The sequence below is a fragment of the Podarcis cretensis genome, assembly GCF_951804945.1.
Source record: "Podarcis cretensis genome assembly, chromosome: 14".
NCBI lineage: Eukaryota > Metazoa > Chordata > Lepidosauria > Squamata > Lacertidae > Podarcis > Podarcis cretensis.
In genome coordinates, this window is record NC_137183.1 from 36,563,593 (window position 1) to 36,575,777 (window position 12,185).

The window sequence follows — 12,185 nt, forward strand, 5'->3', positions numbered from 1 at the left end:
ACCCCCACCCTCCATCGGTCCAGATAACATATTGCAGGTGTTGTCACTTTGCTTGCAACAGAGTGTAGGGCAGGACTGGGATCCTGTGGCCCTTCAGAGGTTGTGGGAGCCTGTCTCCAGCGATGCTGGCTGGGGCTGGTGGGCATTTGCAAGGCCACAGGTTCCCCATTTCCCCCCCGAGTCGAGAAAAAAAACAGTGTAGACACTATGAAGTGTGCTTTTGGAAATTTATATTAGGCCCCACCCTGCCCCTTGGTGTGTCTGGTTTGAAAGCCTATGCTTTTTCTACTTCCATTCTGTAAGTTGCTTTGAGACCCCTTGGTGCAAAAAAGTAACAATTGCAGGAAATATAATAAATAATCATAATAATGTCCATCAGCTGAGCCTGCGGGCACGACAGAGAAGCACACCGGGGCTGACTTGGGCATGCCTTCGTACCCGCCAGGAATGCCTGTCACTTTCAGTTAAAACAAACTCATAAAAATGGCTGCCAGGCTCCTTGTCCCCCATCCCCTCCTCTCCCTCCGTGTGTGGGTACCGTTGGCCCCATTGCTCCTTTCCCAACATCTGTCCCACAGCTGCTTCTTCGCCATTCTCCCTGCTCCACCCAGCATAGGTGGGAGGAGAAAGTTGCATTGAGGCCAAGAATCCATTGGCTTCCGAGAGAGAGGAGTGGGCTGCTGGAGGGTGGGGCAGGGAGTGCTCTCAGTCACTGAGGGAGGTGAGAACGCTCCCAGGACACCTTGCTCTTGCAGTGGGCGTGGGCTGAGAGCCGAGCCGTGGTGTACACGGTGTACACCGTGGTGTAGGCCAGAAGGACGTGTACTTCTGGTAGTCACAGCCATACCCCCTCACAGCATTCCCCTTCTAAGATTATATAATAATTACATAATTATTAAATAATAGCCATGAGGGATGCATTGCAACAATCAGTGCAGATCTCCGTGTGTTGCTGAAATGTACTCGGAGTCGAGAGTGGATTTCATGCTCTTTATTCAGCTCATAGTGGCGAGGAGGAATGGAAGTTCCCCCAGAATGTCTGCTTTATATACATTATTTACACAATGGGCCCCACGTGGTTGGCTAATTCCGGGATTCACCTGTAGGCCAATCAGGTTGCGGATTCACTTCCACCTGGAGCTGGATTGGGTGGCTCCTGTGGACCAATCAGACTGCTGCATTCTGGACCCTATTGTCCTAGGACCAGTCAGACTGCTGCATTCTGAATCCTTTTGTTCTAGGACCAATCAGACTGCTGCCTTTTGGATCCTATTCAACTCAGTACATAACAGTTGCCTTTCAGCACCTGCATGGGCAACTGATTTGGAGTGCTCCGATATCTTCTTTCGGTGCGACTTTGGATGTTCCGCTGTATGAAACAGAACATGCACACTGTGCTCTTGAATCTGGAGCACCCCTTGTGTTTTCAGTGTCCCTAAGTGCTTGGCTCTGGAGCATACAGAACAACTCCTTGGCGTTCTTCCTGACATCTTCTCCAGAGTGACCCTAGGAGCCAATCCGCTGTGACCAAATCAACTCCTTTCACTCTGATTGGCTCTCATCAGCACAAAGGTTGACATGTCTTCTCAGTGGCTAAAAAAAGAAGAAGAAGCCCTCCTTTCATGCTGATTGGGCAGCTCAGGGGCACTGGAGACAGGGATCCTACTACAAAAATAGTAATGGGTCTTGAGCTTCCCATGACTGCATCACTGGCTGGGAGGCCAAATAAATGGCCATCCCTCCCAGCACAGCCCCACTGAACGGCCTGTAGCCAGCTGCCACCACACTCCAAAGCTTATGTTTTCTCTAGAGGTGATTCCAATGAGACGTTGTGCCTTCTCTGTGCTGTGGGCCCCTTGCTTCTGTCAGAATGTGGCTTCCTGCCAAAAGCGGGGTTTGCAAGCGCCATGATGAGGTGATCAGCAGTATCCACAGATGCCCACGCAGTTTGATTTCAAACCATGCAGGAGGAAGAAAAGGAGGAAAGAGGTGGAGGGGGGAAAGATGGGTGGGGGTGAGGTCGGGTGGCGATGTTTCTATTTTACTTACTATATGTAGGGTTTGGTTTGGTGTCAGCTTTGCTTGTGCAGGTTCTTTGCAGTTCACTTGTGTTCCTTTGGTGGTGAGAAAGGTTGGGGTTGGCCTAGGGTGTGGTTGTTCATTTGTGGTTGGCTGTGTCAACAAATGAAACTGATTTGTAAAAATATTACATGGGGGGGGGGAATGCGAGAGAGAGACATTGCACACACTCTTGTAAATCAAGAAAATCTTTAATAAAATAAACCATGCAGGAGGAAGGAAAAACACTTGATGACATCAGGCGATTGACAGGTGGGTGGCTAAATATCGGAGGGACCTGCAGGGTTCGAGGAGGAGAGGGACCAGCCCAGTAGCCGGATCCAGTTCTTCATCCCTGCCCTGCGGAGGCTGGCCTGTTTCCTTGTGCCCCACCAACCTCAGTCTGCCCTCAGCCAGCCCTCACCTCCCTTCCTGTTCATTTAGAGCCTTGGCTGCTTCTTTTCTCAGTCTTGGTTGTTGCCCTTGTAGAGTTCATCAGGAGTGACGTGAACAGGGGCCAAACTAGAATTAGTTGGCTCCACCTGTCATTGGCTCTGGCTGCACCTATTGTTGGGCTCCCTGCCTTCCACCCTCCCAATTCCAAAGGCCCCCTGCCACCCCTTACCTTAGACCAAAGAGCCCAGGGCACATGACTCCAAACGACATCTCTTTTGCAAACACCAAGCATGCAGGCCAATAGACCGAGGCTTCCAATGGTACAAAGAAGCCCTTGCTCAGATTTCTTCATAGCATGATATTGGGAAGGAGTCGAGGCTGACTCTTCCGTGTCAGTGGCAAGACCTTCTATATCAGATTTTAGGCTCCCCATTAAAATTAGTTACGAGAGTTTACAGGAAAGAGCAATCCATTCAGAGAACGCTGATTAGCAAATGGTCGTGATTGAAGAAAAGCATGCAGCCCGTCTTGATTTATCCACCTTCAGATTAAGCCGCAGCTCAGAAGCAGAGAGTGGCGTCTTTCCTAATAAATCCCATCAGTAGCAGCCACTCTTGTTTACTTGTTTGCCAGAAAATGGATCTCCAGTTTCTCAACACGTGGGCTTTTGCACACAAACGGACAGAATAATCTCTCTTCGGCTGGCAGGGAGATTTCGCCGACTGAAAGCAACTTCAGACTTAAATACTTGGATTAAATGACACAACAGACCCTGCGAGTGTGATGGAAACTTCCAGCTTCCTCAAGTAATGGGCTGGCTGGGTAGTAAGACCAGGTGACATGTCACAAACACACTCCCAGCATCCTATAAATCTTTCCGCAAGCGAGATGGGAACCTTCTGAGCCCTTCTGGCAGCCAAGACATTGGCTCCATCCGCACAATGTATTTAAAGCAGTATCATACCACTCTGGCTTCCCCCAGAGAATCCTGGCAACTGTAGTTTATTAAAGGTGGTGGTTGTTCTTAAGGAGACCCCAATTCCCCTCATGGAGCTGCAATTCCCAGAGTTGCTTGGGAAGAAGGATTGATGGTTAAACCACTCTGGGAATTGTACCTCTGGGAGAGGAATTGCAGCTCTCAGCACCGTCAACAAACTACAGTTCCCAGGATTCTCAGGGGAAAGACATGACTCTCAAAGTGTGATAATTGTATGGTAAGGATCTGACCTTATACTTCAAGCCTAGAAGGACAAATACCCACCATCAGTTATGCAGGGTTGAAGGACCTTACTGCCCCTCCTACAATTAAACATATTTCAACATCAAATTTGTTTTAATATTTATTGGGACATTTGGGTGGCTAATATTAACTGAGATAGATTTACTGATGGCCATTGTATTATTAATGTGGGCTGGTGGTTTATTTTTCTCCTTTTTTCCCTTTTTTTGTTAGGTTAAACTTGCAATAAATTTATTTTATTTTATTTTTAAGGGATAACTTCTATAGGGCATTATCATCAAGGAGTATTGTAGAACTGAGGAATGTTATTATGTGTAAGCTTTCAAAGAGCAGAGCCCCACTTCTTCAGGTGCAAGGACCATACAGTGGTACCTCAGGTTAAGTACTTAATTCGTTCCGGAGGTCCGTTCTTAACCTGAAACTGTTCTTAACCTGAAGCACCACTTTAGCTAATGGGGCCTCCCGCTGCCGCCGCGCCGCTGAAGCACAATTTCTGTTCTCATCCTGAAGCAAAGTTCTTAACCTGAAGCACTATTTCTGGCTTAGTGGAGTGTGTAACCTGAAGCGTATGTAACCTGAAGCGTGTGTAACCCGAGGTACCACTGTATTCCCCTTCACCCCAGGCTGCAAAATGAGCCAGTGGAAGTGAAGTGGTTAGGGTGTCAGACTAGGACCTGGGAGGAGATCACAGTTCAAATGCACTATAAATGCAATAAATATATCAATATATATAAATGCAGTAAATGCATTTATATCGGATATAAATGCAGTCAATATGGCAATAGAATGTAACGTCTTGAGCTGGCCCTTTACATCGCTGCTGCAAGAGACTTCCTGTGTTTCTCCCGTCAGGTTGCGGCCCTTGGATCTGGAGTTCATGAGGCGGCTCAGCAAGATCGCCAACGTTGTGCCTGTGATCGCCAAGGCCGACACTCTGACCTTAGAGGAACGCGCAGAGTTCAAACAGAGGGTAAGAAGAGCATTGGTGGCAGCAGGAGGCAGTGGCAAAGTTTCCTCAAATTTGGGTTGCAATCCTAGCCCTGTATACCTGGGAGTAAGCCCCACTGAATCCAATGGGATTTGCTTCTCAGTAGACACAAGGGTGCTTCCAGACCACCTATTTATTGATCATTCATCCTGATTTGCTTGTAGGGAGATAAAAGAGCGTTGGCTTTTTAATGAGTTCCCATTCTGGTCTGTTTGCAGGGTTGTGTCAAAGCAAATGTTATCCCACATGCTTCCCAGGGCAGCTTTCTGTTGCTCTCCTTACTACGCAAAATCTGACCTTTTTCAGGAAGTGGGTTTGTTGCGCAAGACCTCCCAATCAACTGCTAATTGCGCAGCCTGACTTTGCTATTATGTGATGAATCCTTCCCCCAAAATATTGATGGTCTGGAAGCACCCACGATTAGAATTGCACTGTTTTTTTTTTATTATTATTTAGTCAGAAAGATCTATAGACAGCTTAATTGCAAAACTGGACTTAAATCCCCACTTTACCTTTTGCCCTGCCCTTTCCAGGCACAGTACATGACACAGTCATGCCATTCTTAACAAAATATATATTTCATGTTCAACGCATACCCAATTCCGAATAACAGCATTTCTAACTAAACATTCGCTTCTGCACTTTGACAGTACAACGCTGCAGTCTCATCATACTGTGCACAGTTGCATTTGTGTATCTGAAATTGGTATCTGAAGAAGTGTGCATGCACACGAAAGCTCATACCAAGAACTAACTTAGTTGGTCTTTAAGGTGCTACTGGAAGGAATTTTTTTATTTTGTTTTGTGTGCTTTTGTAAGAGAACACCATGTGAATACTGTACAACCAAGTTGTTGTGTGAGACACGTGTTGTGTTACACATACAAGGGTAATCTTTGAAGTGCATGCTTAGTTCAGCAACAATCGTGTGGGCATATTTCACTTATATTAGTTGTTACGATCGTAATATTCTCAGCAAGTATGAATATTGTTATATTTATTATTAACGTAAAATCAAGGTCACACTTTGATTTTATATCCTATGTAAAAAAAATTAGCTGGTCCACCCTTGCTGGGGGGGGGGGGGCAAAAACATTTTTTCACTGGCAGCCAAGTCCACTCTCAGCAGCCCTTCTCACGGTCCCTGACAGCTGCCTTCCGATCTGCATGTCAGTCCAGGTAATGTGAAATCATGTTAGTTTGCTTTAAAATGCAGGTGGAATGAAACCCTCAAATGCCTGTAGCACTCAGCAAGCATCTGCTTACCCACCTGCACTCTGACATGGTGCAAACCAGAAGGAGCTCTTCTGCTGTTTATGCAAAGTGGTGCAAAGTCAAGGTGGAAAGGGGAGAGAGAGAGAGACCCTGGCAACCTGCAGGCTGTTCATGAATATCACCACACACTGGGCTTGAATTTGCTTTGCTCACATCACTTTCCTTTGCCCTGGCCACGAAGAAGGTACATTTCCAAGTCAGCAAGGGGGAGTTCTGGTCTCAGTGCCAAAAACTTTTCTCTTGGCAGATTCAGGATGACTTGAAGGCCCACGGAATCCATGTTTACCCCCAAGAGGACTTGGATAGCGACCCCGATGACAGGCTTTTGAACGACAAAATACGGGTAAGTGCTGGCAATCTGGAAAGGGGAGAAATTGACTAAGAGTTGTTTGGTGCCTTTTCTCTCTAATACATTGTCGGCACTACAGTCGTACCTTGGAAGCCAAACAGAATCCACTCCGGAAGTCTGTTCGACTTTCAAAATGTTCAGAAACCAAAGCGCAGCTTCTGATTGACTGCAGGAAGCTCGGCTTCCAAAAATAGTTCGCAAACCAGAACAGTCACTTCCGGGTTTGCAACGTTCGGGAGCCAAAACGTTCGGGAACTAAGCTGTTTGAAAACCAAGGTACAACTGTATTCTCTCTTGTCTCTTTACACACACACACACACACGTGATTTGTTTCTTTTATAATATTGCATTGGAAGTATTTGCCTTTTCGGAAAACAGTACCCTCTGTTTGAATCAGCATTATGTGCCTTCGAACATGGCCAAATCTGATTGTGGCCTACTTCCTTTTGCTATGTGATCCCTGATTGACTGAGATTGTCCATAGGCCACGTCTAGGGATCAGGGTCCTCACTCTCAGATACATTCAGTTTGCTCTCAGTGAAAGCAAAATGTAAAGGACTGTGTGGTATTCTGACACACTCCCTATCAACGATGCAACCTCTGATTGGCCAAGTCTCATCCCGGATAAAGGCAGTTCAGTAAACAGAAGGAGGGAAACATTGGTTGCCTTGAGGTCTACCAGAGGGCCCAGGCTTTGAAGTGTCCCTCCAAAAGCAAATTAAAAGAGAAGAAATTATTATTTCTTATTCCAGTCAGAAATGGAAGTGTGCTTCAGTTCAGCTGAAGTTCTGTGTTCTTAAAAAAACAGCAGCTAGTGTTCAGGCATGGTGGTGCTAGCCATGTTGCGCTAAGCTATTTATTATTATTTATTTCATTTTGCAAAAATTACATACTGTTAAAAAAAAAAAACAAGTCAAAGATAATGGAGCCAACCCATTATCGGCACCATCCACAATCTGCAAGTACCAGGTTTTCACTAACAAGGCAGGGAAGATGGTGTTCTGCTCCTTTAACAGCATCTACACACTTTTCACGTCAAGTGCTGTAATACTAGAGCTTTCCAAGAAAAGGTGGGGGTGGGGGAGAAACACCCTTGTTCTTCCCTGGACTGATGCCCCTCTCATTCTCTTAATCAGGAGAAAATCCCCTTTGCAGTGGTGGGAGCTGACAAGGAGCACCAGGTGAACGGAAAGAAAGTCCTGGGCCGCAAGACCAAGTGGGGGATCATCGAAGGTAAACCCTTCTGGACTGCCCAGGTTGGAGGGAAGGGCTATAGTTCAGTGGTAGAGCATCTTATTTTACATGCAGAAGGTCCCAGGTTCAATCCCCAGACTCTCCAGGTAGGGCTGGAAGGGACCGCTGCCTGAAATTCTGGAGAGCTGCTGGGTAGGCAACCTAAGGCCGGATCCGGCCCAGTCGCCTTCTAAATCCGGCCCGTGGATGGTCCAGGAATCAGTGTGTTTTTACATGAGTAGAATGTGCCCTTTTATTTAAAATGCATCTCTGGGTTATTTGTGGGGCATAGGAATTTGTTCATTTTTACTTTTATTTTTCAAAATATAGTCCCACCCCCCCCACAAGGTCTGAGGGACAGGGGACCGGCCCCCTGCTGAAAAAGTTTGCTGACCCCTGGTATAGACAATACTGAGCTAGGAGGACCAATGTTCTGACTCAGCATAAGGGCAGCTTCCTATGTTCCTATTTAAATCAGCTCTTTAGTCCAGATCATGAGGAGGACTAGAAACTTACTTTCAAGGAAGGATCATATAGCTCAGTGCCAAAGCATCTGCTTTACCTGCAGGAGGTCCCAGGTGCAATCCCCAGCATCTCCAGGTAGGGCTGGGGAAGGGAGAGAGAAACCCCCTGCCTAAAATCCTGCAGAGCTGCTCCCAGTCAGTGTAAGGAATATACTGAGCTAGACAGCCCAATGCTCTGGCTTGGTATAAGACAGCTTCTGCGGCTTTGGGTCCTCCTGCCAACTGCTCACCCAGGAGAGAGGCATCTGGGGGAGTCTTGCTCTGCTTCCTCTCTAATCTTAGGCGCAGAGTTCAACCTGCAGAGCATGGCTTTCCACTCTCCTCCCCACCACCCCACGGTGCATTCCACACTGACAGCAGCAATCTGCCCCATCCATGGGCCAGGATAGTCCTGTTACTCCCACCTGGGGGGGAAAGGATGCTAGCCAAAAGCAGAGGGAGAGGTGCTTTGGGGGAACAAGAATCAAGCAGGGGAAGTTTTTTCCTGCCTTTGAGCTGTATTGTCAGAGTGCCGTGCTCTCGTGCACAGAAGCACCCCTGTTTCCCAGAGACGTCCAGAATCCTCGCCCCAAGTTAATCTTGTTTGGCACATCAAAATAAATGCTTGTGTGAACTGCCTGCAATAGCGCTAGATCCTGTTGACTGGCTTGCAATACTGTGATCCGACCCAAATGCCTCGCCCCCAAAACTGTTCTAGCTGACAGATTCTGCCCCAGTGGAAGTTTTCCAAACCATCTTCAAGGGCAGAACCCCACGCAGAATGCATTGCAATCCACAGGGACATAGGAAGCTCCCTTATAGTACCAAGTCAAGCCATTGGTCTATCTAGTTCAGTATTGTCAACACTAAGGGCTGACCCAGACCTGCATTTACCCCCTGCTTTCCCCCTGGGATAGGGACGCAGGTGGCGCTGTAGGTTAAACCACAGAGCCTAGAACTTGCTGATCAGAAGGTCGGCGGTTCGAATCCCCACGATGGGGTGAGCTCCTGTTGCTTGGTCCCTGCTCCTGCCCACCTAGCAGTTCGAAAGCACATCCAAGTACAAGTAGATAAATAGGTACCGCTCCGGCGGGAAGGTAAATGGTGTTTCCGTGCGCTGCTCTGGTTTGCCAGAAGCAGCCTAGTCATGCTGGCCACATGTACGCCAGCTCCCTCGGCCAATAAAGTGAGATGAGTGCCACAACCCCAGAGTCGGCCACGACTGGACCTAATGGTCAGGGGTCCATTTTATTTTTCTCCTGGGAAGCCCATCTTTACTGCTGAATTGGAGCAAACGTCAGCCAGGTTTTCTCCAGATTGATGTTTGCTCTGATTTAGCACCAAAGAGCAGGTTTTCTCGGGGGAAGCAGTGGGGTGACAGCAAAAGTGGTTGGATTTGTGATTTCTAGGCATGAGTCACACAGAATTGTGGACGAGCCCTGAGTGGCAGCAGTTCACCAGAATTTCTCCAGGGTCTTTCCCGTTCCTACCTGGTGGCCCCAAGGAGTGAGCTCACCCTACCTAGAGATCCAAGGGGAAAGGCCACAGCTCAGTGACAGAACATCTGGCTTGCACAAAAGAAAGTGTTGGGTTCAGTTCCCAGCATCTCTGGGTAAGGCTAGGAATGCCCTCAGTCTGAAATCCCAGAATGACACTGCCAGTCAGTGAGGACAACACTGAGCTAGATGGAGACTTGCTCTAAGGCAGCTTCCTTTGCGTTGGAGGGCTCATGCCTTGAAGAGTTGCACAGATTGCAAGAATTCTGGGGAAGGGCTGTAACTCACCGGTAGAGCATCTGCCTTGCAGACAGAAGGTCTCAGGTTCAATCCCTGGCAACTCCAGGTAGGGCTGGGAATGTCCCCTGCCTGAAACCCTGAGAAGATGCTTCCAGTCAGTGTAGACAGAGAGAGGACAATTGGTCTGATCCTGTATAGGTTCCTGTGACCATGCCAAGCATGTCATCTGCCACTGAGTTGCAGACATGTTGTAGGTTCACCAGGTTGAATTTTGGTGTTGCTTCACCAAGTTTAGTTTTAACTTGCTAAAAGTTGCAGTTGTGGGTTCTACACTGCAGGCCTCATCGTTTGGGTGGTGGCATCTGAGCTTGCTCTGCTGATTTCCCAGTGTGTCACTAGTGGGGATCGGGGCTCAGGGACTGGCCCAGCTCTGCTGTCGCTTGCAGGAGTATCTTAAGGGCTAAGTGAAGTTCCTGACCAGAACTGCCTTCATACTTTCCAGCTGTCTCTCCCCATCCCTCGACACCACCGCACACTCCACTAGCTTGTATTTAGAAATCTGCTGCCCTCTGGTGTTCAACAGTCTCCTTGCAGTCATACCTCTAGGGAGCCTGGACCTTCCAAAGCTTGGGTAGGCAAACTAAGGACCAGGGCCCGGATCGAGCCCAACCGCCTTCTAAATCCGGCCTGCAAACAGTCCGGGAATCAGCGAGTTTTTACATGAGCAGAATGTGTCCTTTTATTTAAAATGCATCTCTGAGTTATTTGTGGGGCCTGCCTGGTGTTTTTACATGAGTAGAATGCGTGCTTTTATTTAAAATGCATCTCTGGGTTCTTTGTGGGGCATAGGTATTTGGGCATATTTTTTTTCCAAAATATAGTCTGGCCCCCCACAAGGTCTGAGGGACAGTGGACAGGACCCCTGCTGAAAAAGTTTGCTGACCCCTGTTCCAAAGCATTGCATTGTGATCTCCAGATTAGACCCGGCTCAGCAGCAGGTCAGCTGGGGAGCTGGGGGCAGTGCTGAAAGCAGGGGAGAGGGACACTTTGCCTGATCCAGCAGGGCTCTTCTTAGCTCATGTTCCTACAAGGCAGCCTTCCTCAACCCAGCTGTCTTGGACTACAACTCCCATCAGCCCATGCTGTTTGGGTCTCATGGGAGTTGTACTCCAAAATGGCCGTGCTGGCTGGGAATGATGGGAGTTGTAGGCCACAAACATCTGGTTAAGGAAGTCTGCTATGAGATGGCATGGAACTGCTCTTTCAAGCTTTGGGTGGGGCGAGCAACAGAGACACCTGGCTCAGTCCATCCTTGTCCCCTTCTGACACATTTGCCTCGCTGTCACTGAAAATGTTCAGCTGTCATGTGCGCTTTCCTTTCAGTGGAAAACCCGGCCCACTGTGAGTTTCCTCTGCTGCGGGACCTCCTCATCCGGTGAGTTGTGGGAGTTGGAGGTATTGCTACTCTTTTTACTTTGAAGGAAGGGGTCCCTGTTGAAGCTTTTGAGCATGACTGTCTGACAGGGCAGTGGGGGGGTGAAAGATGTAAATAAAACCAGCAGTTTTAAATATGTATACAGTCAAACCTCGGTTCCCGAACGGCTGTTTTGGAATGTTTTGGCTCTTCAACACCGAAACCCTGGAAGTAAATGTTCTGGTTTTCGAACATTTTTCAGAAGCCGAATGACTTCCGGGGAGTTTTTTTCTTTTTTTCTCCATTGACTTTGCTGACCGCCCTTTGATCCTTGGTTGTTGAATGTTTGGGAATTCAAACGGTCTTCTGGAATGGATTACGTTCAACAACCGAGGTTTGACTGTACAGTGGTACCTCGGGTTACATACACTTCAGGTTACAGACGCTTCAGGTTACAGACTCCGCTAACCCAGAAATAGTACCTCGGGTTAAGAACTTTGCTTCAGGATGGGAACAGAAATCGTGCTCCGGCGGCGCGACAGCAGCAGGAGGCTAAAGTGGTGCTTTAGGTTAAGAAAAGTTTCAGGTTAAGAACGGACCTATGGAACGAATTAAGTACTTAACCTGAGGTACCACTGTATCATAAAACAGCATGGCTTATTAATATACAGATCAGAGTGTTCATGCCTTGGCATGCTTCCTTCAACAACAACAAAGTTTTTGGCAGCTGCCAAAAACAGGACAGCAAAGGTACCTGGCTAATACCAATGGGCAGGGAATTCCAAAGATACAGGTGTCACTGCACCAAACAATCAGTTCTGCAGATCAAAGGGGTTGAATGGGCATAGATGGGGTCAACCAAGATGACTTTGTTTTCTCAGGGCTCTCCAGGAGCCCAGAACTGGAATGTGACCATTGTAGACCTTCTTTGTGGGGTGAGGACAGAGAGTCTGACAGATGGGGAAGGAGGAAGAAGAAGAAGAAGAAGCACCCTC

At 47.8% G+C, this 12,185-nt stretch overlaps 1 protein-coding gene across 1 annotated transcript in view; it reads left to right on the plus strand.

Moving 5' to 3' along the window:
* Positions 1-12,185, plus strand: part of SEPTIN12 (septin 12) — a 75,327-nt gene that overhangs the window by 61,694 nt on the left and 1,448 nt on the right. The window contains exons 8-11 of the mRNA XM_079952493.1: positions 4,547-4,664; positions 6,203-6,298; positions 7,441-7,537; positions 11,160-11,211. Coding sequence (XP_079808619.1) covers positions 4,547-4,664; positions 6,203-6,298; positions 7,441-7,537; positions 11,160-11,211 — 363 coding nt within the window. The remainder of the gene's footprint in view (positions 1-4,546; positions 4,665-6,202; positions 6,299-7,440; positions 7,538-11,159; positions 11,212-12,185) is intronic.